This window comes from Colletotrichum destructivum, chromosome 5 (genome assembly GCF_034447905.1).
Source record: "Colletotrichum destructivum chromosome 5, complete sequence".
Lineage (NCBI taxonomy): Eukaryota > Fungi > Ascomycota > Sordariomycetes > Glomerellales > Glomerellaceae > Colletotrichum > Colletotrichum destructivum.
In genome coordinates, this window is record NC_085900.1 from 3136334 (window position 1) to 3161432 (window position 25099).

Consider the following 25099-nt stretch of genomic DNA (forward strand, 5'->3'; position numbering starts at 1 on the left):
CCTAAAAAGCTTGATCCTTGCCCTCAAGCGACGGGCTTCCGTGGTAATGGTTACTGTGCCCCCGCCTCCTGCCGCATTCGCACCGAACCGGCGGGGTTACGGGTGGGTTAGAAACGTGTCATGGCTTGACGTACCCGCGGCTCCAGCTGGCAGGATGGCTGACACTGCATTTGGCCCGGGCCGAAGCTCACATGCTCATGTGGGAGGGTATTGGCTCATCGTCACGCGCAGACAACCGTTCTTCGGAAGACGAGATTACGGAGCAACATTGAAGAGATACGAGTGTCCATGATGAGCGTATTGCAAGGGTGCCTTTACACTTCGTCCCCTCCGCGCCTGCCGATCACATGAAAGCAATTAGAACCCAACGCCACGGCCCTGAGTATCAGTGAAAAGTCTCTCAAAAACCGGCCAGACCCACTTGCCGGAGCCGGAGTCGATGCTGATGCTAAGGTCGACAACGACGCGGAAGTCGAAGTTGAAGCCGCGCCCGCTTCCGTCCCAGTCACCGTTTCTGTCCCCGACTTTGTTCCCATACCCATTGCACTTCCTGTCTCCACCGCCAACGAAATAGTTCCTGTAGTCCATGTCGTCGGTCTCCTAGACACTGACCCGGTGTAGGGCGCGGACTGGTGAGCGTCGTACAAGCCGCCGTAGCCTCCCACGCAGCCCACCTCGAAAGCAGAGCAGACGGATCATATTCATACTGAGTGATGATCGGGTGGACCACCTGGACCTGCTCCAACCCCGCCGTAAAGGCCACGACCACCGAGTGCGCCTCCGAGAAGCAGGTGCTGACCGGCATACCGGGGTCCACCGTCCTGGATCCCGCCGCGTTGACGGTCGTAACGAAGCACACTCCGTACTGGTCCGAAATTTCCTGTTCGTCACTGCTGCTGCCGAGGCGGCATCTCCACTCCTTCTCAATACCCGCCGTGACCGTTCGTCCCGATCCAGCTGGAGCCCTGTAGATGGGTGACGGTCACCGGCCAGTAGCCTTCCTGCTGGCAGGCCGCATTGGCGGTCGGGCAGACAACATGGTAGTCATATTTTCGCGGTTGTAGGCGACGATGGAGGCCTCGAGACTGCCCTTCGGGCTGGTGTCGAAGATGGAGAATTCGCGGGCCGAAGCCGTGATACGGGGCGCTGCAAGCGCTGGTCGATGCATCCGCGTTGGCGAGGCGCAGAAGCACGACGGCAGCGGCGACGTGAAAAAGTGATGTCATCTCCATGTTGAAGGAGCGTGTTCGGTCTGCTTCCCGGTCTGACGGTTGGATTCATTATGAAATGCTTCATAGAAGCGGGCCGATTGCTCCTTATGAGTAGGCTCCAAGACAACAACAACAATCCGGAAAGGAACCGTCTGGTCGTAGAATCGCCGAAAACTCATCCTGCGAAGTGGCCGGAGTTGAAACGCGCGAGTCTGCGGGCTGGAAGGGACGTTGGTGTTGGAAGGGCATTCTCAATACCCCTGGTAAGAAAGGATGTCTCACAGTTGGTTCCAGGGCGCATTCGGGAGCGTTACGGTTCAAGAAGCTTAATCGACATATGCTTGTGGGCCCAGAACTTGGTCCGACGACGAGCTTTTGATGACGCTTGTCCTGCGATGCCAACCAGGCGGCGACGTGTTCAACCTGGTAAGTCGTCAAAGGACGACGATTTCGCATCAAAACCCAGGGAAGCAATGCACTTGCATTTTGGGATATTGGCCGTCAGACTGTTGGGAGAATAAGTGTCTTATTGAGCTGTGAGCCGTGGGTTGTGCCCTAAAACGGCACATGTGCGTTGAGTTCTTAGCCAGGTTGGTTCGATAACCACTGACAAACGCAGCTTGGAAAAGAAATAGGGGGTCATGGGCGCTGTCGCTACGCAACACGAGGACTGAGAAGCTATCATGGCATCGTTTCATTACTGAGGACACAGCCTCTACCGTGCCGCAATGACCTAGGAGTGGAGGAAACTATGTGTGCATCCTTCTCACAGCTTGAGTAAAACGTGTGGAGGACACCCTTCATGGATGAATGAATAACAACGGTAAGTCCCCAGAATGCAGCATGTAGTCTTTGGTATTTGGTAAGGAGTCGGATAGTGTACCAAAGGCGGGACCACCCCCGATCCGAGGCGGAGCTGCTCTAATTGCAGTGTCCCTGGTTCGGTTTAGCTTCGCCGTTGGGGGTCTCAAAGGTTTGGATCATGGTGATTGGTGGTGCGTCTCGTACGACTGGAAAAAGTTTAGTCGGCCCGCTGTGGGTATCATCCTGAAGTTGGGCTAAGACAGGGAGGGCCCAGCGGCAAATGGCATACTGAACGGTATCTTTGGGAGGGAAGCGTTGGTCAAACGCCCAAGCTCGAAACGATGTCTGGCCCCAAAAGCTTCATTTATCTCCATCTCTCGAATTTCACCTATCAGTAGCGTCGGCCTCTCTTGATATTCTATGAAGAGGGCATGAGGCGTGGATAATTCAGTAATCGTACCCTTGGGAAAGTCGCTCGCCTTTCGGGCTTTCGATGGAACAGCAACCCCTGTCCAGGTCGCCGACTACAAGGGACCGCGGGGTAGTGATCTCATCCGTTGGAACGCTGAAGAGAAACCCCTATCACGGCCTTCTTGCGAGACTGGAGTACCTGCGGATCAAAGATGGGGATGGACGATGCGACCCTCACCACGAGATGAAGATGGCCTTTCATCTCCCCTGTCCCCAGCAAACGTGATCATCACGCCTCGGACTCTTCGGATTGAGTGTTGAGAACCACCACCAGCCCGCTCGAGAACGGACTCGGAGTGGACAGAGTAGTGTGCACTGTATGCTCTTGCGTACCTACCTACACTGCTCGGCAGCATTATTTTTATCCGCGGGAAAGGCTTCTTGCTCTAGCCTTGGGCGTTGAAATGGAACAGCCAAAGCGCCACAGAAACGCCATTAATGATCTATAAACAATTTCCCGTCATCCTGCTCGCAAGTTTGCATTGCCGGCGAGCGCCCGCAGCCTTCTTCAAACCACTGTACATTTTGGATGCAATAGACTCTGTCTGGATCAAGGAGATTGACAACAAGATGATGCATTCGGGACGTCCCACTCACTGACCACGACGAATTGACACAGCGTTGCAATAGGCGAGCAACCCTCCCACCCTGCTAACCTACTTAAGGTGCCTACCTATCTTCAAATTGGAGCCAGAACCATGGGGGCATGTCTGAGGCCCGAGCTTCACATTGCAAATTAGGTACGTACGAACTACTGTCCTAATGGGTGCTAAGCACCTAACTAACCCACGGTGTGAGAAATGTCGTGGTGCCAATTTTTCCATGCTGAACCGGGACGACGTTCAAACATGACTGGGTTGTTCAACGATGGGGTAAGACTTTGCCAGGCTTTGCCTTCCGCTGTTCAGCAAGGACCATGGACAAATTTTCTCTTTCTGTCTTTTTGTCTTTTTGAATAAGGTCTCGTTTAATTGCTGACAACGTCGAGATCGAGGCGAAGGCTGCCGCCGGGAACGAAGCCCATTCGAGTTGACTTGCCGATCCGCTCTCGCCTGCATGGTCACACCCGCTTGCCTCTGTTGAGCTGCTCGATACGAATGGAGTGGAGGGGCCGCTAGAAAACAAAAGTCTGCCATGCTGTCGTCGCTCAGTCAGAGTGCACTGTGCCGCGCCAGCTCGCGCTGGGTAGTCACGTCAAGCTTTCGGCTGGCCTGGGGCGATTTTATCCTCGCGCCTAAACCGCTAAACGAAGCGCGCACCTTCAATGCCGTCTGTCGCTCCAGAACCCTAACTGCCCAACCACCGATAATGACCAGGGAGAGAATGGGTTCTTCGCGCTGGGACGACAGTTACTGTGCACTAGGCATCCGTACTGACGATTGCAGAGTGCAGGCTCAGCTCGTCAGCTCGACGGTGTGTTTCTTTTCCACTCCAGCCCCCATGCCACTTCCCCAGCACCCAGGCACCAGGCAAGCTAGGTAGCGAACCCTGCGATGCTGGTCTCGCCCCCGTTCCAGGGTCCCCTGTCAAGATTTCTTCTCCGTGTGTGATCGTGGATTGGCTCCCGCCCACCTCCTGCTAGTGTGCGAGCTAGCCATGCCATGCCTCGCTCCTCTCATCCCTCGTCTAAGTACACGACACCACCGCGATGTGAAAATCGACCGTCAGCCCAAAGGATGGGTAACACAGGGGGTCGGCTGTGTGTCAGACCTTACTGCGCGCGCGTTAGACGTACCGCCCTTCCTCTCGTGGCCGTTCCTTCGCTGATCTCCTCTTTCTCTCGCGGTCGGCCCAGCCTATGTTTTGCGTCCTACAACCTGGCAAATCCTTCCGGCTCTTCCATACCGATTTTCCTGTTCTTTTCTCAGTGAAGGTTCTCTTACGAGCACAGTCAAGTATTTAAAAATGGCCGCCAGGGTGAGATCCCCCCCCCCCGCTTGCTGCCCCCCCTCTTGGCTCTCTTCTCCAGGCTTTCCCTCTCCCGGGGTTTGATCGTGCTTCACCAACATCTCCGTGATCCGCCCTGCTGAACATCATGGCTTCGCAGTACGATGAAGGCCCGGAGCTGGCCCCCCAACACCATTATCCCGAGGTATACCACCCTCCGCCGCAACAGTCGCATCCCACGTCGCCTCAACCGATTCCCGTCACGCCGATGAAGCAAGAAAACTCGACATACGGCGGATACCCGGTCTCTGGCATCGACCAGTCCGTTTACGGTCACCCTGCCGGCGGCGAAACCGCCTTGCCACAGAAGAAGAAGACTATCTGCGGCTGTACTTTTCTCGTCTTTCTCCTGTCCGTCATCATCGCGGTATTGGCGGCGGCCGTCATCGGACTGGCAGCAGGCACCGGGGTGGAGGCAAGCCGCGCGAACCAGGCACTCAATAAGCTGGCGGCTCTGGAAGCATCAGCGACCAACGGAGCGTCAGCCACGGCGACGGTGACGGTCCCAAGCGCGACTCCGACGGCAACCAGCTTTGCCTCTCTCACCAACAACTGCTCCAACAAAGATGAGACAACCACTGGTCAGACGTACACCACAGACTGTAAGTCGCATGGTTGGGTTATTAGATAGTGTCTTGCGCAGGGCTCCGCTGACTTGATGAACCCAGTTTACGGAAAGAGGACGTTTGTGCAGTTCTGCAACTCAAACGCCCCCAATGCACCCCTGATGAGCCTGTTCACCGCCAACTTCAACAACTGCATGGACGCCTGCGCCGCCTTCTCCTCGTACGAACCCGGCTTTAACGGCAACGCCACGTGCGAGGGCGTGAGCTTCATTCCGCTCTGGACGACGAGGTCGGGGGCCGTCGACGGCAAGGCGCCGGGCAATTGCTACCTCAAGCCAGGGCCACAGTCGCGGGAGGGGCTGGAGACGCCAAATATCGGCACCGAATGCCACGCAGCTATCATAAACTCTTGATGGAGGGGGAATTGAGATGAACGGGTACGGGATGGGACGGGTGAAACGGCGCAGGTTTTTGTATGTGTTCTATACCATTTGTCGGTTGATTTTCGGTATGCTCAGTCTGGATCGAGTCGGTGTCTAATAGAAGGGAAGCGGGGCCCCTAGGCGAAGATGTCTTCAATGCCCTTGAAAACCAAAGAGGGGATATCCGACCAAGACTGGCTAAGAATTAGATTCTTCGTACGGCTCGGGCATGGGTTAAAAATGGAAACGTGTCCACGTTGTCGACATCGACTAAACGTAGTGTGGTCTGTGATGTTTATGCCAGCACCTCGGCAGCTTGAGTCAATAACAGACTCTATCTAACTTTTGAGGTTCCGAGAAGCGCGGGGAGCCAAAGATGGTTCTTTCATTCCAAAAAGGGTGCCGATGGTTGCAAAGTGAGGATAGATAGACCAAGCATTAGTCGAGTGCAAGTCCGAATGCATCTATTCAACCTCTGGCAGGCCGTCGCGGGGCCGGACGGAGGGGGGCACTAGACGTTGGGACGGTTCCCATTGACGCGGTATTCCGTCAACGGTCGGGGCCGGCATCCGGCACTGACATGAGCGGGGAAAGCGTCCCGTCGTTTTCTCTTTTCTCTCCCCGCGACTTTTCCAATCCTATGGTCACGACAACCTCTAGTCTACGTACCAACTTGCCCGATGTAGGTAAATACCCAGACAGGTATGTATATAAGTACCTTTGGGAGATGCAGATGAGTTCTTATGTATGCGGACACCCCACCCAGACTCTATTTCTTTGAGCAGATCAGGCCATCTCCTCTTGGCTCGGCCTGCTGATTCATTGTCTGCCCGCCGTTCGGTTTACAGACGTAGAAACCCACGCGCCGGCCTGTAGTCCAGGCTTGCCCGGCTTTGGCTCCAGTGTCGCGCGCCGGGACCACCACGAGCCGACGGGCTGCTGGGCCGATCTCGCTCGCTTCAAACGGTTTTATCCACTCGGAGCCGCTACAGAGCGACGGAAGCCATTTTCTGGCAACCGAACGGTCTTGATACCGTCCGACCTCGCAGATGACCGGCCCTGGCCTGGTTGGCACGCCTTGGTGGTACGGTGGCGGAGGCGGAGACTCCTTCTGGCTTGCGGTCGGTATCGGTATGCGGCTAAAAACTCGATGACGCCAGTACGAAATTGGTGGATCAAATCCAAGAGAGTTGTACCGAGGTGACTGATTGACGAGAAGACGGTTGACAGCAACACTGTCTGCTTTCTTCAACGACGTTTGAGGACGGTGAGTCCAGTCCAAATCGCGAGAGTACACAATAACAGAGAGGTAAGCACCAACGGCGAGCCAAGTTGTTAGGGTCTCGGTAATTTGAAAAGTAAGTGTAAACTTCGGCCAAAGCCGTGGTTCATACGCCGCCAGTGTTAGAGAATGGTTCGAAAAAGTAGGGTTCCGCGCTTGCTTCCTCTACGCATGGGCGGCGCAGTTTCTGGTGGCCGAAAGCGTTGTCGATGTGTTGGGACTTGGGGGTGAATGGCTGCCGTCTGCGGGTCAATTATTAATACATGTTACACAGGCGGCGTCTGAGTACTCAGTAGCCACACAACCCTTACGTTCGGCATGGTGTGGACGTCCTCACCGTAAGACGGACATGTCTTGTCAAGCGGAATGGTTCCACGCCCAGATTGCGTTGCAACCTGCTCACGGGATGTACGATGGATACCAACCAGGGAGCGAACCAACACTCCGAACCGCAGACTCTCGTTCACACACACACACACACACACACACACACACACACACACTCTCTCTCTCTCTCTCTCTCTCTCTCTCTCTCTCTCTCTCTCTCTCTCTCTCTCTCTCTCGTGCGCGCCCGCAGATCGATAGGCTTGGCCGTTGATAGTTGATTTCGTCTTCCGCAGTACGGAACCAGCATGAGGCTTCTAGAAAGCACCCCGGAAATTGGCTGGTTATGCTACTAGACAACCCTGAAGCCTCCAACCTCCTCTCTCGTACTTGCGATATCGACGTTGTGGTGCGGGACATGCTGACAGCCATTGGGAGGTCATGGAATGATGTTATAATAGTGTGTTACTGAATGAAATCTCAGGTTCTTGGGAATGCCCTTATTTTGACGCAATTGAAGCGGCGGGTGAACTGGCTCGAAACCAGCTGGCGCACAACTATCGCAGTGACACCAGGCACGACAAAGGCTTTCCCTGCACTCCACGAGTCCACAACCCCTCCGCAACGGGAACGAGCCTCCCATTCGCCAGGCGCCTGGAGGAACACACCGGCGCAGTTGTAAATGTGGGGCGAGCCCCATCCAAAGGGTGCAGACTTGTCAAGTCGTGCGCCCTTCGTTCGACAAGTTGATGCACCTAGACCCATTCTAATCCCGGTCTGGGCGAGCCAACCACGGATGACTCCGACTTGGACGCTGCTCGACGCCAAAGTCCATCTGGCTTGATCTGGTCCGCTGTGTAGGATGAAAGCCTTTGAATAAAAGATTTCATCACCTGGATATTGGTGTTCCAGACTTGTGCCCTTTTCTTTCTGATAAACGTCTTGTATTTTCTTCGTTTGCCTCCGTGGAACCCGTCGCTTGTCCACCTCGAGGCTGGCCTGGACTCGACTCTGACCGTCCGACCATTTGCCTGTCTCTGCCTGTCTGGCCGTAAGAAGCTCACACACTGTCATTGGGCGGGGCTTCCTAACGACGCCCTTTCGGCTCATTGACGACTTGACAAGTCCCGTCGACCCGACACACCGGGGACCGCGCCCTATCGATATACATCTGCAGGAGGTTGCTCCATGACACCGACGCCCTTCGGCACCTCAATTCAATCAACCCACGCCCTACGTTAAGGGCCAACCTTCACCATGACCACAATCCCAGAGGACATGGACGAGTTCGTCAACTGGGAGGCGGCCGCTGCAGAAGTTGGCAACATCTTCAACATGTCCTCCCAGGATGTGGCTGTGCCGCCTACCGACCCCAACCTGGATCTGGATCTGGTTCTGGAGAATGCCGATGACGACGACTTTGGTTTCTTCGCCCTCGAACACTTTTCGGGGGGGCCTGCTCCAGGAATCCAGGCCACTGACAACCCGGTCGATCTGGTTCACGACAGTCAGTTAACCAGTGCTCAGGAGGACTGGTGGTACACCCCTGATGCGCCGTGTGACAGCTGCATCCTCGGGGGTTACCAGTGCAAAAAGATCAAAGAAGCCGGTTCGAGCGTCTATGAGCATTACTGCACGTCTTGCGTTGCCTTGAGGAGCGAGTGTAGCTTTGCCAAGCACTTGCCCGCCACCGCTCGCCTCGGCCCGCTCGAACCGCTACCCTCCTCGAACCCCTGGCCTACCATGGGAGACCACCCGCGCTCCGTTCGCGAGGACAGTGGCATTGCGGACCTCTTGCACTCCCACAACTCATGGCCTGCCATGGGAGACCCCCCCGGTTCCGCCCGGGACGATGGTGCCATGCTTGCTGGCCTGCCGGCGACTTCAACACCGGACCTGTTGCGGAGTCTGACGGCTTCCGCGTCCGCCGATGAGCCAGCCGCCGCCGTACCGCCGACCAAGACGACGACCTCCGCCAAAATCGGAGCTCGGTTCTCGCGGGAGTCTGTCCGTATCTTGAAAAACTGGCTCTCGACGCACACTCGCCATCCTTACCCCAGCGACGAAGAGAAGGAGATGCTCCAACGCCAGACAGGCCTCAACAAAACCCAGATCACCAACTGGCTTGCCAACGCCCGCCGTCGCGGCAAAACACAGGCACCTCGCTCCACCTCACCCCATCCCCGCAGCTACAGCGGCGCTATCGACATCCCTCAGAGACGAGGAACGCCTGCCCCGGATGGCAGAGTGCGCCACATGAATCCCCTGGAGCGTTGGGTCGACTCCCCTCCCGAAAACGAACCTGCCGAAGTGACCGCCATCGCTCGCGCCGTTGCGTCTAGCTCCGGAGCGTCCTCATCGGGTACGACCCCTTCCTTCCAGCTGACATGTGAACAGAGCTAACGTAACATGTCTTAGGTCTTACGAGCCCGTACAGCTTCAATTTCACCGACGATGGTTCTGGTCGGTCCCTCTGCAACGCCTCCTCGGCCAGCAGTCTGGGAACTTCCCACTCCAGCGGCGGCTCTTTCGCCTCCGCATACTCCCATGCTTCCCGCGGCTCGTTCGGCTCGTTCGGATCCTTCAACCGTGGCCGCCGGCGCCGTAGGAGGCGTGCCGGTGCAAACCCCGTTGACGAGAAGACCTCTCTCGCTCCCGCTTCAAAGACCTTCCAGTGTACATTCTGTACCGAAACGTTCAGAACCAAGCACGACTGGCAACGGCACGAAAAGTCCTTGCACCTTTCCCTGGAGAGATGGGTCTGCAGTCCTGATGGTCCGGTGGCTCTCAATCCTGAGACGAATCAGTTATGTTGTGTCTTCTGTGGCGAAGCCAACCCGGATCAGGCTCACACGGAGAAGCACAACCACTCCCAATGCCAGGAAAGAAGTTTGGAAGAGCGCACCTTTTATAGGAAAGATCATTTGAACCAGGTAAGAGCAACTCTTTTGACTGTTTCCGTGCCAAAATGCTAACAACAAAAGCACTTGCGCCTTGTTCACGACACCAAATTCTCCGAATGGTCTATGAAGTCCTGGAAAGTCGCCACGCCAGAGATTCGGTCACGATGCGGTTTCTGTGGCTGTGTCCTCGACTCGTGGAAACAGAGGACCGAACACCTCAGTGAACATTTCAAGGGCGGAACCACCATGGCCGACTGGAAGGGAGACTGGGGTTTTGAAGCACCGGTGCTCGAAATGGTTGAAAATTCGATACCGCCATGTATGAATCGACCCCTCAACTATCCCGTAGATAAGCTACCGAAGTCTAACTTGTGGTAATATAGATCTCATTGACAATGAGCGAAACTCGCCCTATCCCTATCAGGCCTCCGGCGCCCCTGCAGAGACGCCGCGCTCAGCTTATGAGCTCATCAAAGTTGAGCTGGCACACTTTATGCAGAATCACTACGACAAGTATCACACTTTGCCTAGCGATGAGCAGATGCAGCTCGAGAGTTGCCGTATCATTTTCGCTTCTGAAGTCTTGTCCATCAGGGAGATCTCGTACCCCTTTTCGTGGTTGCGTGATCTATTGATGGGAGACGACGACCTGATGAGACAAGCGAAGATTGGAAAGATGCGATCGCAGGCAGAAAACAGACTGTCGACCCTAAAGCTCAACGGCAAGGATACTCTCTTCGAGCGCTGTCCCTTGGAAGAGCAACTCCACGAGTTCGTCAGGGCGAAGAGGCTACTGGGGCTAACGGCCATGGATGAAGAGTTGCAGACGGAGAGCTGTAACATTGTTGGCCGCATCGAGGAGGTTTCGACGGCACCCAGCGACTTCATCGCCAGCTGGCTTGTACGATGCATCAACCGATCCACCAACTGGCTAGCCAACTTCAGACAGCGGGCCCACCTTCCCAGAACAGAAGACATCGTCGTCGAGAACGAGCGGTCGACCGACGCCACCAAGATCGACTCGACCATCCACAACTACAGCAGGCTGGAGCGTTCCTTGGCCGACTACTTGGAGAGACAGAGGAGCATGGGCATCGAACCTTGTAATGACAGCCTGCAGAGGGAGGCCAGGATCATTATATACGAGTTCGATGACGGTTGGAACCAGACCGCCGCTGATAATCTGGACTGGCTTGCGGCATTCCGACATCGCCATCCGTCTGCCTCCGTACAGGCCTCAAGCTTAACGACGACGCCTGCTTCTCAAAGCCAACTTTCTCAGGGTGGTATTCAACAAGCCATCTCCGAGACTTCCCCATCGAATGTTTCCTCCGCCAACGCCTCAAAAAGCTTGGCCTGTCCTTTCTTGACAGACGAAACCGCCGATGATTACGGAGCACGCGATCAGGCTCCTCCCTCTCTCACCCAAACCGGCCCATTTTTCCTCAACGACGCGAACTGTTTTCGTCGCTTGATGAGAGAACTAGCACGATGGACTTCGAAATATCCGCCAGAATCAATCACGGATGAGATGCTCCAGCGACAGGCGAGAGTCATCCTGTACAATGAGTAAGCCCGCCCTGTCATGGAACCTTTGCAAACACCCCGCTAACCCATCATAGTGACGATCCCTGGAACCAGACGGCGGCCGATAACGCCGAATGGTTGCTTCGGTTCAAGCGTGATTGTGGCTTGATCCGCGACCCCGGCCCCGGCCTGCCTCCTGGGGATGCCTGGTCTCTTGCGCAAGGCGGGACCGGTTTCGCGCCCCCGTACGCCTTTCCCAAGGGCGCCATGGCCCCCTTCAGCGAGAAGACAACGGATGTGCCGATCCGGAATGTCAAGGTCTTTGAGATCCAGTCGGACATCACAAACCGCTACCTGGAAACGTTCAAGACCAGGTACCCGAAGCCGGCTACAATCTTCTGCTCTCGCGAGCTTGAGGATGGGCTCGTCAAGTTTGTCGAGACGGAGATGGCACTTTCGGGGCAGTTCCCCGACGACGACTCTCTTAGGGCGCATGCCTCTTTCATACTAAATGCGCCCGAAACCGCAGCGAACGATTCTGCTTTGCTGGGCAAGTTCAAGGGTTGGATGATGACGAGGGGTCAGCAGTCTGGTCAGCAACAAAAACGACAGCAGCAGCAGCCTGTCCTGTTCCATCCGCAGCCTCGAATGCCAGCTCCGTCGGCGTCGGCGTCGGCGTCGGTGCCGACTCTGCCTACGGGCATGGACCTGACGCTCTCGGATGCGGAGATGAACAATATTCTGCGAGACATGAACTTTGACCTGAGCACCGCGGACTTGGAGGGTCTCGACATGAACATGGGGATGGGTTTCAGCGGCGAGGCAGGGCCTTCTTCCTAGCAGGAGGGATTGCATTTCGAGAATAATGTTTACGACGGTTTTCTTGGGTTACAAAAGCGGAGTTTTGTGCTGCGCCTGAACGTTGGTTTGTTTATAGACTCTACAGGATTGATCTTAAAAAAATTAGAAGAAAAGGCAGACTATACAATGCCAGACTGACAGGCGTCTAACGAACGGAAAGTGTTGTATACCTAATATATGCTTATTTCAAAGATACGGAGGCCTTACCCAGGCAGGCCACGTCGTGGCGAGTTGGGTTTCAAGCGCGTTGAGTGTGCCACTCAAAGCTCTGCAACAGAACCATAACAGGTTGGAAATGCACGCTTTGTATCTGACGGTTCGCTACTTTGCTTTTCGATCCCTTTTACCTAGGCACCCATGAATACACTAAAAGAATAGTTACCTGTCTTACCTAGGTACCTAGGTAAAAGTGGGAGAAGGAGTTGAAAGGACAGCTGCGTCAGACAGACACTGTACGGGACCCCCGCCTTCCCGTAAGCTGTTAGACAAGAGCCGATGACGATACCCCTGGCTTATCCGTTATGCTGACACAGTCCATATCACGCTCCTTTCGGCACCGTGTAAGACGGGCCCCCAACCCAACGACTTTGCTACTTAAATGTGACATGATGAGCAGCCACTAGGTATGTCAAGGTCTGCCTGTTCGAACGACATACCTCTTGTTCGAATACCATTCAGCACATGCTGCAACGTTGCCTACAGCCGCAAAGAAACGGATCTGTAATCAGTAACCGCCTCTCAGCAACGATCTTCCAGCGACGGCAGACAGGAGCTTCGATGATGACACCCCACACAACCAACAACCGCCCGAAAACGAGGCAAAGGATACTCAAAGCAGCCCCGGCCTTGGAGGTGCCGCACATCGAAGAGAATGCTTCAGAGAGGAAGCGGGTGCTGAACGTTCTAGCACAGCGCAGGTATCGTAAGACTCACCGCCTCATTGCCCCTCCCGTCCCTTGCTGCCTCGTGGCACGCCTCATCACATCTAGACCACGTCCAGACTGAACCAGTAGGCAGGAGAACGCAAGAGGCAAACCCGACTCGCCGGGGATAACAAGAAGCCAGCCGTTGTCCCAGAACACCAAGTATTTGAGACATGTGCTGACGGCGGCGTTCCGGACGTTGCCCCTCCATTTGTACCTGATGCCGTCGACCTGATTGAGCAGGTTGCAGACCAGGGCTTACCATCGACCAGTGAAGCAGGTGACGCTACTGCGGGATTCAGTCTGGACGCGTCTGCGGTGTGGTTGACGGATCTGTCAGATGGCGGCTCGATATCGAATATGTTGTGCGACGCGAATCCATCCATCTTTGGCTCAGGCGTGGAAAGCGACATCGCAACAGCGGCGTTGCCTAGCCCGCCATCAACTGTTGACCCCGCGTCGATGATGGAATGCGCGTCCCTGTCGCCGCCCGAATTCCCTGACAGCTATCTCCTCCCTATGAGCGACTTGAAGGTCCTCAAAGCGCTTCTCCGGGTGGCTACTCGTTTAGGGTCTCGTTCTGTCATGTGGGACCCCGCAGCGACCTCGCCGTTCAATTTGGGCGTGGGGACGCCGGCCGAGCTGCTGCCCGAAACGTGGAGGCCAACGACATCACAGGTCCTCGTGCCCCATCACCCAATCATGGACTTTCTGCCGTGGCCAGATGTGCGCGATAGAATCATCAACCTCTTCAGTCTGCCCGACGAGGCAAGACCACCCGCGGCACGGGGCCAACTCGGACTAGTTAACTTTGCGTACGACCTGGAAGACTCTGGGGAAGGAGCGCGTATCTGGGGCGCCGACCCATACGATGAGTCGAGCTGGGAAGTCGGTCAGGTCCTGTTCGAGAGGTGGTGGTTTGTGTTCGACAGGAAGGTCATTGAACAGAGCAATAAGTGGCGGCGGTTAAGGGGCGCCGCTGCATTACAGATGCGGCCAGGCAGTGTGGTCGATCTGTCCGAGACCGCCAATTGAGCCGTCCTGATGTCTCAAGGCGGAAGCCTGTACGAAGGGGCGACTATCGCGAATGTCCTTCACAGACAGTCGAGGGTCTTTCTGGACTTTCTGGTCTGCATGGTTGGTGGTTATCAGCCACACAGGTCGTCACGCACTGGCCCGGCGTGCTTATACAGTTCATGGCCAAGGCCAGACGGACATTTGTATTCACCGCAACAAGTAGAGACTCCAGAAAGAGAAGCTGTAGCCGGGCAGAGAGGCTAGAAGCACGACATGCAGCATGCGAGCGGACGAGCTAGTGCATGTAGTCGCGGGTGAGAGACGCTTGACCGGAGCTCATTGGCCTCGTGGAGGGGCCTTTGCGGGAGCAGGTCGACTGGCCGAATGCAACTCGACACCTGTATTCCGGACGTGTCTCAGAGGAAAGAGGAGGCACTGTAGCTTTCCGCTCAACTCAAGGTTGGCACTGCGCAGCAGACTTGATGCAAGTACTCCGGAGCTTGCGCCGTTGTCGCAGTCGGGTTTGGTTGCGGATGCACGGAGAGTAATTGGCCATAGTGCAATGGGCCCTGAGATGGACAATGTATCAAAACTATCCGATGGCCAACTTTGTTCGTCGGGACATGACACAGAACAGAATCCCATAATGTCCGGAACAGCCTTTGTGACGCAGGGTTGAGCATCATACTACAGGCGAGCGTCATTTATTGAAAGGTTTCCAGGGATCGGTTGCCCAACAACCTTTGCGGCAACATCATATGGTTTTGGCCTTGAGTAAAACAAAACGTACTTGTACGGAGAGAATGGCGTTTGACACCCGGCCGTTTCCTGCTCGCTATTGGGAAACGCTTTTCGGTCCAGGCCCACGGGAGGGAGCGGCTGCGACGGGGTGCAGCCGTTTCCCAATGGAGAGATTAGCCAATGAGAAGGGAGACGGCTCCATCTGTGTGTAATTCATGGTAGAAACTAAAACAGGAGCAAGAGGCGCGGTATCTGGAGAAGATGGAGACGGTTGGAGCAAAATGGAGGAATTGGCCGTAGTGGGTTCAAACACGCAGGACCGCCGACGACGGACCCGAGACGGGAAGGGGAGGCCCTGGTTGGAATAGAGTTCCACGGTGCGAAAGCGGCCGGCTTGGTTGGCGCATGCACTACTCGAGGGCAAGAGAGAGTGTGTGTGTGTGGGTGGGAAGGAGCCGAGGGAGGGTGTACTGTCCGTGGTAGGTAGGGAGGTAGTGTACAGAGCACCTGACGTAGGTCCGCCCGGTCTGGCGGTGAAGGATGAGGCGGATAGGAAAGCATCAAGCCATCTGTCTACCCGCCGCTCGCCCGGGCATGAGGTTTTGTGAGTATAAAGAGATGTAGGAGCATAGTGTCAGTATACTTGGGCACACGAAGATCATGTGAAAGCAATACGCTTTACCAACTTGTTCTTTTCGCCATGCTATGATTGCTTGGGTAGGCTTGGGAACAATATGCGCCGGCGTCAATGGAGGGGAAATGGCAAAATCGAAACAGATAGTATGAACGGAGACATTTTTTTGCCAGCTTTTTTCTGCCGCACCCCGCAGCTGCTCGGTGCAGGGACGTTCTCCTCTCATTGGAGAGCGCGTTTAATCCAACGGAGTGGGGGCTCCCTCTGTACCCCTGTTTGCGTGCACCCAACGCAGATGGAGGGGCAGTTACCAATCATGGCTACAGCCATCGCAGGCTCCTTGTTCGGAGCTCTAGAAACGTGGGTTGGGGTCGTTCTACTTAGGTAGGTAGGTAGTACAGTACTTCCAGAGTACTGCCCACGCAACTGTTCCTCACGTAAACACCCGCCTACCTTGGACGAAACAGCATGTACCTACTTGTATACCAGCACCCAACTGCCTGCCACCTTGTAGTACGTACCATCCTTCCCTTGACCTCCTCCCCTCCTCCCACCAACCGCCTCTCTCTCGCTCTTCCTCTCGGTCATTGTTGCAAAATTTCCAACTTTCTTCCTCCTTCACACCTATGCTCCTGTTTCCTTGAAGTGATCTTTTTTATTTTATTTTGGGAAATTGGGAAATCGGATACACCGCAGATCCGGGGATGTGCTAGGAGCGAATTGAATCGCACACAACAACCAAGAGATTGACTAGTGAGTTTGTTCCCCTTGCTTCGGCGTGTTTCGCTCGTCGCTTTATTCAACGGCGCCCTCTTTCAACCCTCCGACATTCCACTCCGACCTCACCGGCATTCCACCCCGCTACTTTCAGCCTCCCTCTGCTTCTCCCTAAGTACCTGTGTAGCCTCCTATACAGCATCTGCACGCCACATTTAAACATTCTCATATTTCCTTGAGTCTCTTCCCCTTCTTCAGACCCGATCCTTTGCTCTCTCAGTCCCGTTGGTCAATTGAGTCTAACAGCTTCGCCTCCAGCCCTCGACGAGCCCACGGAGCCCCCCCGGTGGCCATTCTTCACTTACTCTTCTTCTTCTTCTTCTTGAAACGCCTCGAACCTCGCCAACTCCACAACAGCCAACATGCATATTAAGTCCATGCTCGACGAGACCCGGAGGACGGGCGAGCCCTCATTCTCCTTCGAGTATTTCCCGCCCAAGACCGCCCAGGGTGTCCAGAATCTCTACGACCGTATGGAGCGCATGTACCATTTCGGACCCAAGTTCATTGACATCACATGGGGTGCCGGCGGCCGTATCGCTGAGTTGACCTGCGAGATGGTCCTCCAGGCCCAATCCATCTACGGCCTCGAGACCTGCATGCACCTGACTTGTACAGACATGGGCCTGGAGAAGGTCAATGACGCCCTCCGCAAGGCCTACAAGGCCGGCTGCACCAACATTTTGGCCCTGCGCGGAGACCCCCCGAGAGAGCAGGAGAAGTGGGAGGCCACCGATGACGGGTTCCGCTATGCAAAAGACTTGGTCAAGCACATTCGTGCCACCTACCACGACCACTTCGATATTGGTGTCGCTGGCTACCCTGAGGGCTGCGACGACAACAAGGACGAGGAACAGCTGCTGGACCACTTGAAGGAGAAGGTCGACATGGGTGCCAGCTTCATCGTCACGCAAATGTTCTATGACGGCGACAACTTTGTCCGCTGGGTTGGCAAAGTCCGCGAGCGTGGCATCAACGTCCCAATCATCCCCGGCATTATGCCCATTGCCACGTACGCCAGCTTCATCCGCCGCGCCAAGCACATGAACTGCAAGGTCCCCGATGACTGGATGGCTGCTCTTGAGCCCATCAAGAACGACGATGTTGCCGTCAGAGAAGTCGGAAAGGGCCTTGTTGCCGACATGTGCCGCAAGATTGTTGCCGCCGGCATTCACCATTTGCACTTCTACACCATGAATCTCGCCCAGGCCACGAGAATGGTCCTCGAGGAGCTTAACTGGATGCCCACAAGTGATCGTCCCGTGAAGCATGCACTGCCCTGGAAGCAGTCGCTTGCTCACGGCCGCAGAGAGGAGGACGTGCGCCCCATCTTCTGGAAGGGCCGCAACAAGTCCTACGTGCTCCGCACTCAGGACTGGGACGAGTTCCCCAACGGTCGCTGGGGTGACTCTCGGTCTCCCGCCTTCGGTGAGCTGGATGCCTACGGCATTGGCCTGACGGGCACCAATGAGCAAAACCGGAAGAAGTGGGGTGAGCCTAGGTCCATCAAGGATGTCGCCAACATCTTCGTCCGTTATCTAGAGACGGAGCTTGATTCACTCCCGTGGAGCGAGGCGCCCCTGACCAGTGAAGCGGACCCCATTCGGGAAGAGCTCATCGGGTTGAACAAGCGCGGTCTGCTCACTATCAACTCTCAGCCTGCCGTTGACGGCGTGAAGTCGACTCACCCCGTGCATGGCTGGGGTCCGGCAAACGGTTACGTCTACCAGAAGGCCTACCTCGAGCTCCTGGTTCATCCCGATGTGTACGCCGAGATCGTCTCCCGCGTTGAGAAGAACCCCGATATGACTTATTACGCCACTACTAAGAATGGCAGTCTGAAGTACAACGCAACACACGACAGCCCCAACGCCGTCACCTGGGGTGTCTTCCCCGGCAAGGAGATTGTGCAGCCGACCATTGTCGAAGGTATCAGCTTCATGGCTTGGAAGGACGAGGCCTTCCGTCTCGGTATTGACTGGGCACACTGCTTTGAGGCTGGTACTCCCAGCAGAGTGCTGATTGAGCGTATTATGAATGAGTGGTACCTCATCAACATTGGTAAGCCCGAATGAATGAGCTCGGTACTGAATGGATTATTCTGACCTTGTCCTTAGTCAACAACGACTTTCACCAAAAGACGGCCCTCTTCGACATGCTCGAAGGACTAGAGGTGAAGGAATACGCCGATATCCCTGCCGAGCCCCAGACCAATGGAGCAGTAGAGACCAACGGCAACTCTATCTCAGCCACCGCCAACTAACGGCTATTTCTGACTTGTGTTTAACACACACCCCCCTTTTACTATTTTCTAAGTATGCATCATGATCGGCGTTTTCAACAGGGCAAAGGGATGGGCGGGGGTCACTATGTGTTTTTTCAACAAAAAGGCACTGTTTACACGCAACACGGATTCACCCACGGCATTACAAGCGGCCAATGCATCAGTGGAGGTGAACTGAACGAAATCTGACATAACACCCATGTCAAAAAAGAGAAGAGGAAAGGGAAGGGCTAGCAAAGGAGCAACTGCATATATCTCAACGATACCCCCACAAACGGACCATGACTTTTTTTTTCCCCAACGAAAAAAAAAGAAGGTTTAGGAAAATCACACACCACACAAACACCAGAGGAGTTCAACACGGGTTTTATTATTTTATAGATGATTTATTTTTTTCTCCTTCCACCGCTCAGGATTTTCTGCGTTTTTGTAGCGGCACACCCTGTATGCTATAAGATGGGGAGATGACGATTGAGACGCAGAATGGAATGATGACGATCAGGAGGTGGGAGACGAGGATGAGATGGGATGCAGTGGACTGGAGAGGCGGCGGACGGAGAGGGATTCCGTTGGCTACGAGCCTTATCTAGTCTCGTATCAAAGCCGAATCAACCTGGGCTTCACTATTCCCCCACCGCTTATACATCTACATACCTACCTAGGTATTCATTGGAACTGATTTCCATGACTGGTGATCCGCCTAGCTAGCCGCTATTTTCCGCTAATGTGAGGCTATGTTTTGTCTTGATCGTCGGTCAGAAAACAATGCACGCCCAGCGTTTTCGGCGCAGGAAGAGGGAAGGGCTTTAGGAGTCTCCTAGTTCATTTCCGCGTATCGGTCTCTACCCCTATCGCAAATATCTGGTCGATGGCAGGTGTGCGGCAGCAATACATCGTATTCCTCTTCTCCGCAAATACCACCATCGCTTGGAGTAGATCAGCGAAGTCGTCCATGTCCGAAGCCTTCCAACCTATGTCTCGCAAGATGGAGCTTCTGACCTATGATTTTCAAGCTTCTCAAATGGCAGTACCATGGTCCGCAATGGCATGCTCGCCCTTCTGGGCCTCGCAGTCGCACCCAAATTCCTTCCTGAAGGTCTCCACCGCCATATCACCCAACTGTTCGATCGCCGCCTTCGCGGCCGCGATCTTGGCATATCTTCCACTAGCCGCCGCCGCGTGAAAGTAGATTTGCCCGTGCAGTACGACGCCGCAGAGAATCTGGGAACTGGTGATGGCGGCGGCTCCGCCCTCTTCGACGGTTGGCGCGACTTCGCTAACCATCAGGCGCCACTCCTGACATCCAAAGCCGTCTTGCAGGATGTGGGTGAGGTTCGTGACCGGGTGACGGCTGGCGAAAGAATCGTATAGCGCCATGTCCGTGAAGAAAGGCCGGATGTGCGTGTCGAAAAATACGCGGACTTGGCTGTAATCGTAGCCCGAGTCGATGAAGATGGCGCCAATGTAGGCTTCGACGACGTCGGAAAGATACTTGGGCGCGTGCTGAACATGGATCCAGTAAGCTTGCGTGAATGTCCCGTCAGCTTCCCCGTCTTTCTTGGCGCTCTCAAGCGAGACGACAAAGTCATGGGTCTGATTCAGCAGCGACGCGTGACCAGATAGGACGTGCTTGTGAAGGCCAAGCTTGACGCAAAGACTTGCCAGGAATTGATTGCTGACCATGGCTGTCTTGTGCTCCGTGAGCCACTGAGGATCAGCATCCGGGAACTTGTGGAAGAGAAAGTCCACGCAAACCATGTCAAGCAGGGCGTCACCAAGGAACTCCAGACGCTGGTAGTCGGGCAGATTCTCGTATGCCCGGGGATATGACGGATGTTTAAAGGCACTCCGGAGGAGCGCAGGAGACTTGAACTCGTACCCCAACTTGTCCTTAATTTGACGCGCCAATTCCTTCTGCATGGGAGTCGGATCTGCGAATTGCCACGCGGGAGGGGTGTAGGCGGCGTAGTAATCTCCCCACGACGTCATGAGGTGATTCTTGTTCTTGACCACAGCAGTGACGGCCCTTATCGCCATTTCGAAGTCACTGGTATCTGCGTACGTCAAGTATGCAGCGCCGATGAGAGCCTCACAGACGTCGGCGACAGATTTGTCTGCCAGAGCGTGCCTATGGTTCACTGAACCCTCTTTGCCTCGGATGAGGCGCAGTCCTGACGGATACCAGCTGCGACGATCGAATGACTTCGAACGCACATATTCTGGCAAATTTCTGTCCACGGCCTTATTGAAGAGGTTCTGGTTGCAGATCAAGAGCATCCGATCAACATGGTACCCGAACTCGGTGCTGTCCGGGTTTTCAGTGAAGACGGCGATCGTTGTGGCCATCTTCAAAAAACAGTCCCCGAGAAACTCCAGTCGTTCGTAATTTTTCCCCATCCCGCTTTGAAATTTTATCTTCTCTTTGTCATGCTCATCGCTGTTGTCCGAGTCTTTTGTAACGGCCTCGAGAGCCAGATCGGGCCGGATGTTGAGTTCTAGAAGCTTGCATGCATCTAGGGCAATCATGACCGAATCAATGCGGTGGATGAGCGCGGGAAAAGCGAACGCCATGACAACCGTGTCGATTGGGAGCTGTGAATGTTAGTACTACAAGTTATCCCTTGAGCATGGCACATTAAACTTACAGTTGACACTCTCATGGGCTCCAAAATAAGGTAGCATATTTTGGACACCCCGGCCGCGACCTCTACAAAGTCGTCAAGGAGATTTCGCCTCAGCGAAACGACTTCGGCTTCAACCACAGGCTGAGTATCTCTCCACGTTCTTTTCGTTCGGGTCTTTGCCCACAGGCTCACGCTGTACTCCTTGATGTTCTTCTCCAGCGCCGGATCACGCCAGGCTCTGTGACCAGGATCGGGCACGCCCTCTGGGACCAGGTCCATTGGTTTCATATCTTTACGAATTCCCCGCAAGTAGAACTTCCGAGAACCCGCAGAAGGATCGATGACGAGTTTTTGATTGAAAAATTCATCTCCAGTGCCGTCTTCCCATTCCAGATACTCCACGTCCTTTGTGGTGCATAAATGATCCCAATCAATCAAAGTAGTCGCATCTGCTCTCTTCAGGCCACCAGAATGGTGGCACCGGGTTGGGGCGAGAAAGTAAGGAACATTCTGAGTATGCGCCTCGTACTCCTTGCTGAATACGTCCTTGAAGATGCGGAAAGTGAATGTCTTCAAGAGCTCTGACTCGATTTCGGAAATCCGAATAGGAGTCGGAAGGGACACGACAAAGGCTTCTGATTGTTGTTCATTTCCGAAACACAGTGGAATTACCGGAAGATCCGGTAGCTTTTCTCTGGTGAGTAGTAACAGCGGTTTGGAATCTCTACCCACAGCACTGGGGGTTGCGAGGACCAAAGCACTGACGTAGAGTTGGTCGAAAGGGCCAAGACGAGACCAGACCTCTGGCTTGGTTCTCATCTTGTACTCCGACTTCTTGTTGGCACTGACGGCGAGACGAGCATTTCGCATGGCAGGAAGTTTCCTGATGAACACCGGATGTAAGTTGTGATCAATGTACTTCTTCTTGATCAGCTCCTTGCACATTTCGAACGCAGCAGAGCAGCGGGCTGCCTTCATGTTACTGTGTGGGAACCCTGTCATATGCATGATCGGAGACTTTGCTGGTAACTGAACCTCTGCAATGAAGTTCTGTCCCTGGTTTATAACCACGTATTCGGGCGCCAAGACCTCGTCATTGAATTGGCGTAACGAGGAGGCGAAGTTGGCCAGCACCTCGAGACTAGATGTCCATGTCAGCATCGCGCCGGTGGACTTGATGAGGTAGGTTTTGTAGTGCAGGTCTCCTTTGAGAACGCTGGCCGAGATATCGAAGCCCATGATCTTTTTGTCTTCGGGCAATTCGTTGCAAAAGCGACGGAGAACGTTCTGATCGTACGTGGCCTGGAGTACCACGCGAGCTTGTCTTCCGTTGCCGCCCTCGATGAATGAGAGGTACTCTGAGTCCTGACGTCTGGCGCGCCCTTTTGATTGAATGTACTGAATCACTGATTTGTAAAGGTCGAATCGCATGACGAGGTTGCAGTCGGGTATGTCGAGCCCTTCTTCGGCGACCTGGGTAGCGAAGAGACAGTTGACTTCCGCTTGCCTGAACTTGTGGATGGCCAAGACCTGTTGCTTGAATGACATGTTTGCAAGTCCCGTAGCTGTCTGGCTGCCGACTAGCATTGCCGGGCTGAGATATTGGAGTTTGATGCCCTCCTGCTCAAAAAGATCCGCAAGTAGCACGGCTGTGAGTCTCATCTCTACGAAGACAATGCAACGATACCCCGGACCTTTCGTGAAGCGGAGTTTTAGCTCTTCCCATAGCCTAAGGACCTTGATAGATACCTGATCCAGAGTCGGAGTGGCAGAGTTGAACTCGTGGCCCTGGATGACATCTCGAAGCTTCTGAACTGCTGCAGTCTCTTTGTCGTTGGATTTGAGGCCGGAGTAGGTCATGTCGGTCCTGTGTGCGAGCCGCAAAATTGTCTCGTCTGTCAGAAACAGCTGCCAGAAGCGATCTGCCGCCCAAGGGCCGAGTGACGAGGTTGCAGCCTTTGCAAAAGAAAGCTCTTTACTGAAGTGCGGATTGCAGCCCACAAGAGCGCTGACTTTCTGGTACAGCTTGGTCTCGTAAGGAACAGGGAGACTGCTATAATGAACCTCGATTTCCCTTATGTTTCGAGCGGTGGAGTTGCTATAGAGTGACTCCTCGGACACGGTTGCAATTTCGCTGTGAAGAAGACATTCAAGCTGAGCGGTAGCAATCTTGACGTCCGTCTGAGCATCGACAGGGGAGGCCGTCATACCGAGGATTCTAGGTCTCATTTCTTTGGCAGGCTCCTTGATGTAGAAGTCCTTGATGATGCGAGCGTACGGATGGTTCTTCTTCGTATGATGGGCCTCATCGAAGACAAGAAGGTTGATCTGGTTCATGCGGATGTATGAGTGGGTCAGACATTTCTGTAGAATGGCCGCGGTGCAGACGATGACCATGTTCTCTTCAAATTGCTGGGTCCAGAACTCGCGGGACCACATCTCGTCAACCATGTCACCGCAGAAACGACCGACTGGGTGCTCCAGGTTGCAATCGAGGACTGCATGCTGCTGAAAGACGAGAGACACCTTGTCCACCTGTTTTACAAATAATTAGATAAGGACCTTCCATGTTGACGGGGATTCTTACCAGGAAGAAGGCAATCCGCTTAAGCTTTCCGGCTGCGCGATCTTCAATCTCCTTTTCGAGGATGTGACGAAGCAGCAAACCTGCGATTAGAGTCTTTCCGGATCCGGTATCCAAGACCACGATGGTGTTCTTTTTCTTGGCTTTCTCGAAAAGCTCAATTTGATATTCTCGTGGGGTTTGGATGATCTTGAACCTTTCGCTCTCCAGCTTCATCAGGTGTGCCACGGACCCAGGCTTCTGTTCCTTAGACGTCTTGGAAGCTTCATCCAGTACCTTGCTTTGGTTCGACTTGATCCATGACTGGAACAGTGCGTGATCGCGGCGCTTCTTCTCCGAGACCTTGCGATGTCTCTCTGGATTCAGACTCCAACGAAGGTATTCGTCGTAATCGTCATCGTCGTTGTCGTCTTCTCCATCGTTGGTGCCAGACTTTTCGTCTCCGGCCTGCGCTTCGAGGTCGTCGTTGGAGACCGAAGCTTGAGAGACGAGAGTCGTCAGTAAGTCAGTCGGAGAGGATTCTCCAGAAGACGAGGGGAAAGCAGTTAATTTGGGTTTTTGGTTCAGTTGAGAAGGTGTCAAGGGCGCCAAGAGACGAGGAGTCGAGCCTGCCTCCGAGTCGATGGAATGAATCGAGGTAGGCAATGGGTCGTCAACCCTCTGATCGTTGCAACGCTCCATATTTGGAACGGAACACTTATGTGCTGGCTCTTTTTTTGCCTGAAATTAGGTGTGCTGCGAATGATGGCCTCTCAGAATATCGGCTCGCATACTCAGGAAGGATAGGTATAGGATGTGAGTTGCGTGAGGGGGGGCAGTGCAAGGGAAGATCAAAGTGATGTGGGTTCGAGCCGAGCCAGTTGCACATGTAGAAGTGCTAACTACTTCTGAGACGGAAGAGAAGCAGCAGCTAATGCTCGTAGAAGGAAGGGGGGATAGGATTGGGGGAACAATATTCCCAGAGGAAGAAGAGCACCTCTCTTACCGAGACTCCCTTTCTCGACACTAGACTTGTATTGTAATTGTTGAATGCGCTTCAGTAATGAACCTCGCAAGATGGACGAATAAGTGAGGAAGTTCATGGAGGTAAAGGGGGGAAGTTTGTACCTTCCGATAAGGATGGTAGGTAAATGAATGGAAGGTCATCAGATTGGAAAGGGCGGTCACGTATGTGCCTTCTCCAAATCAAAGTGAAAA

At 54.4% G+C, this 25099-nt stretch overlaps 6 protein-coding genes across 6 annotated transcripts; 4 read left to right on the forward strand and 2 right to left on the reverse strand.

The window, feature by feature from the left end:
* Nucleotides 1-505: 505 nt before the first annotated feature.
* Nucleotides 506-1168, reverse strand: CDEST_08491 (uncharacterized protein; the record flags this gene model as incomplete). The annotated part of the gene is made up of 2 exons (XM_062924650.1): nt 506-965; nt 1035-1168. 2 exons carry the CDS (start codon nt 1166-1168, stop codon nt 506-508), a joined length of 594 nt encoding a protein of 197 aa, XP_062780701.1.
* A 2919-nt stretch (nt 1169-4087) lies between these two features.
* Nucleotides 4088-7529, forward strand: CDEST_08492 (uncharacterized protein). The gene is made up of 3 exons (XM_062924651.1): nt 4088-4403; nt 4534-5035; nt 5102-7529. Exons 1-3 carry the CDS (start codon nt 4392-4394, stop codon nt 5410-5412), a joined length of 825 nt encoding a protein of 274 aa, XP_062780702.1. The 5' UTR covers nt 4088-4391; the 3' UTR covers nt 5413-7529.
* A 277-nt stretch (nt 7530-7806) lies between these two features.
* Nucleotides 7807-12560, forward strand: CDEST_08493 (Putative Homeobox domain, HTH CenpB-type DNA-binding domain, Homeobox-like domain superfamily). Its single transcript, XM_062924652.1, has 5 exons — nt 7807-9389; nt 9446-9960; nt 10012-10249; nt 10314-11499; nt 11553-12560. Exons 1-5 carry the CDS (start codon nt 8285-8287, stop codon nt 12295-12297), a joined length of 3789 nt encoding a protein of 1262 aa, XP_062780703.1. The 5' UTR covers nt 7807-8284; the 3' UTR covers nt 12298-12560.
* Nucleotides 12561-12907: 347 nt separating this feature from the next.
* On the forward strand, nt 12908-14980 carry CDEST_08494 (uncharacterized protein). The gene is made up of 2 exons (XM_062924653.1): nt 12908-13240; nt 13336-14980. Exons 1-2 carry the CDS (start codon nt 13000-13002, stop codon nt 14274-14276), a joined length of 1182 nt encoding a protein of 393 aa, XP_062780704.1. The 5' UTR covers nt 12908-12999; the 3' UTR covers nt 14277-14980.
* A 1248-nt stretch (nt 14981-16228) lies between these two features.
* Nucleotides 16229-20507, forward strand: CDEST_08495 (Putative methylenetetrahydrofolate reductase, FAD-linked oxidoreductase). The gene is made up of 3 exons (XM_062924654.1): nt 16229-16386; nt 16669-18471; nt 18528-20507. The coding sequence occupies exons 2-3, from the start codon at nt 16773-16775 to the stop codon at nt 18671-18673; spliced, it is 1845 nt and encodes a 614-aa protein (XP_062780705.1). The 5' UTR covers nt 16229-16386; nt 16669-16772; the 3' UTR covers nt 18674-20507.
* Nucleotides 19705-24583, reverse strand: CDEST_08496 (Putative ribonuclease III domain, helicase, dicer dimerization domain-containing protein; the record flags this gene model as incomplete). The annotated part of the gene is made up of 3 exons (XM_062924655.1): nt 19705-21286; nt 21340-23853; nt 23906-24583. 3 exons carry the CDS (start codon nt 24581-24583, stop codon nt 19712-19714), a joined length of 4767 nt encoding a protein of 1588 aa, XP_062780706.1. The 3' UTR covers nt 19705-19711.
* Nucleotides 24584-25099: the final 516 nt, after the last annotated feature.

Bases quoted from the DNA above. Each gene is read 5' to 3' on its own strand.
- CDEST_08492 (XM_062924651.1), top strand. The intron at 5,036-5,101 runs GTAAGTCGCATG...TGATGAACCCAG, and splicing joins TCAGACGTACACCACAGACT to TTTACGGAAAGAGGACGTTT.
- CDEST_08493 (XM_062924652.1), top strand. From the start codon at position 8,285: ATGACCACAATCCCAGAGGACATGGACGAGTTCGTCAACTGGGAGGCG. The intron at 9,961-10,011 runs GTAAGAGCAACT...TAACAACAAAAG, and splicing joins GGAAAGATCATTTGAACCAG to CACTTGCGCCTTGTTCACGA. The intron at 11,500-11,552 runs GTAAGCCCGCCC...AACCCATCATAG, and splicing joins AGAGTCATCCTGTACAATGA to TGACGATCCCTGGAACCAGA.
- CDEST_08495 (XM_062924654.1), top strand. From the start codon at position 16,773: ATGCATATTAAGTCCATGCTCGACGAGACCCGGAGGACGGGCGAGCCC. The intron at 18,472-18,527 runs GTAAGCCCGAAT...CCTTGTCCTTAG, and splicing joins GTGGTACCTCATCAACATTG to TCAACAACGACTTTCACCAA.
- CDEST_08494 (XM_062924653.1), top strand. From the start codon at position 13,000: ATGCTGCAACGTTGCCTACAGCCGCAAAGAAACGGATCTGTAATCAGT. The intron at 13,241-13,335 runs GTAAGACTCACC...ACCAGTAGGCAG, and splicing joins TCTAGCACAGCGCAGGTATC to GAGAACGCAAGAGGCAAACC.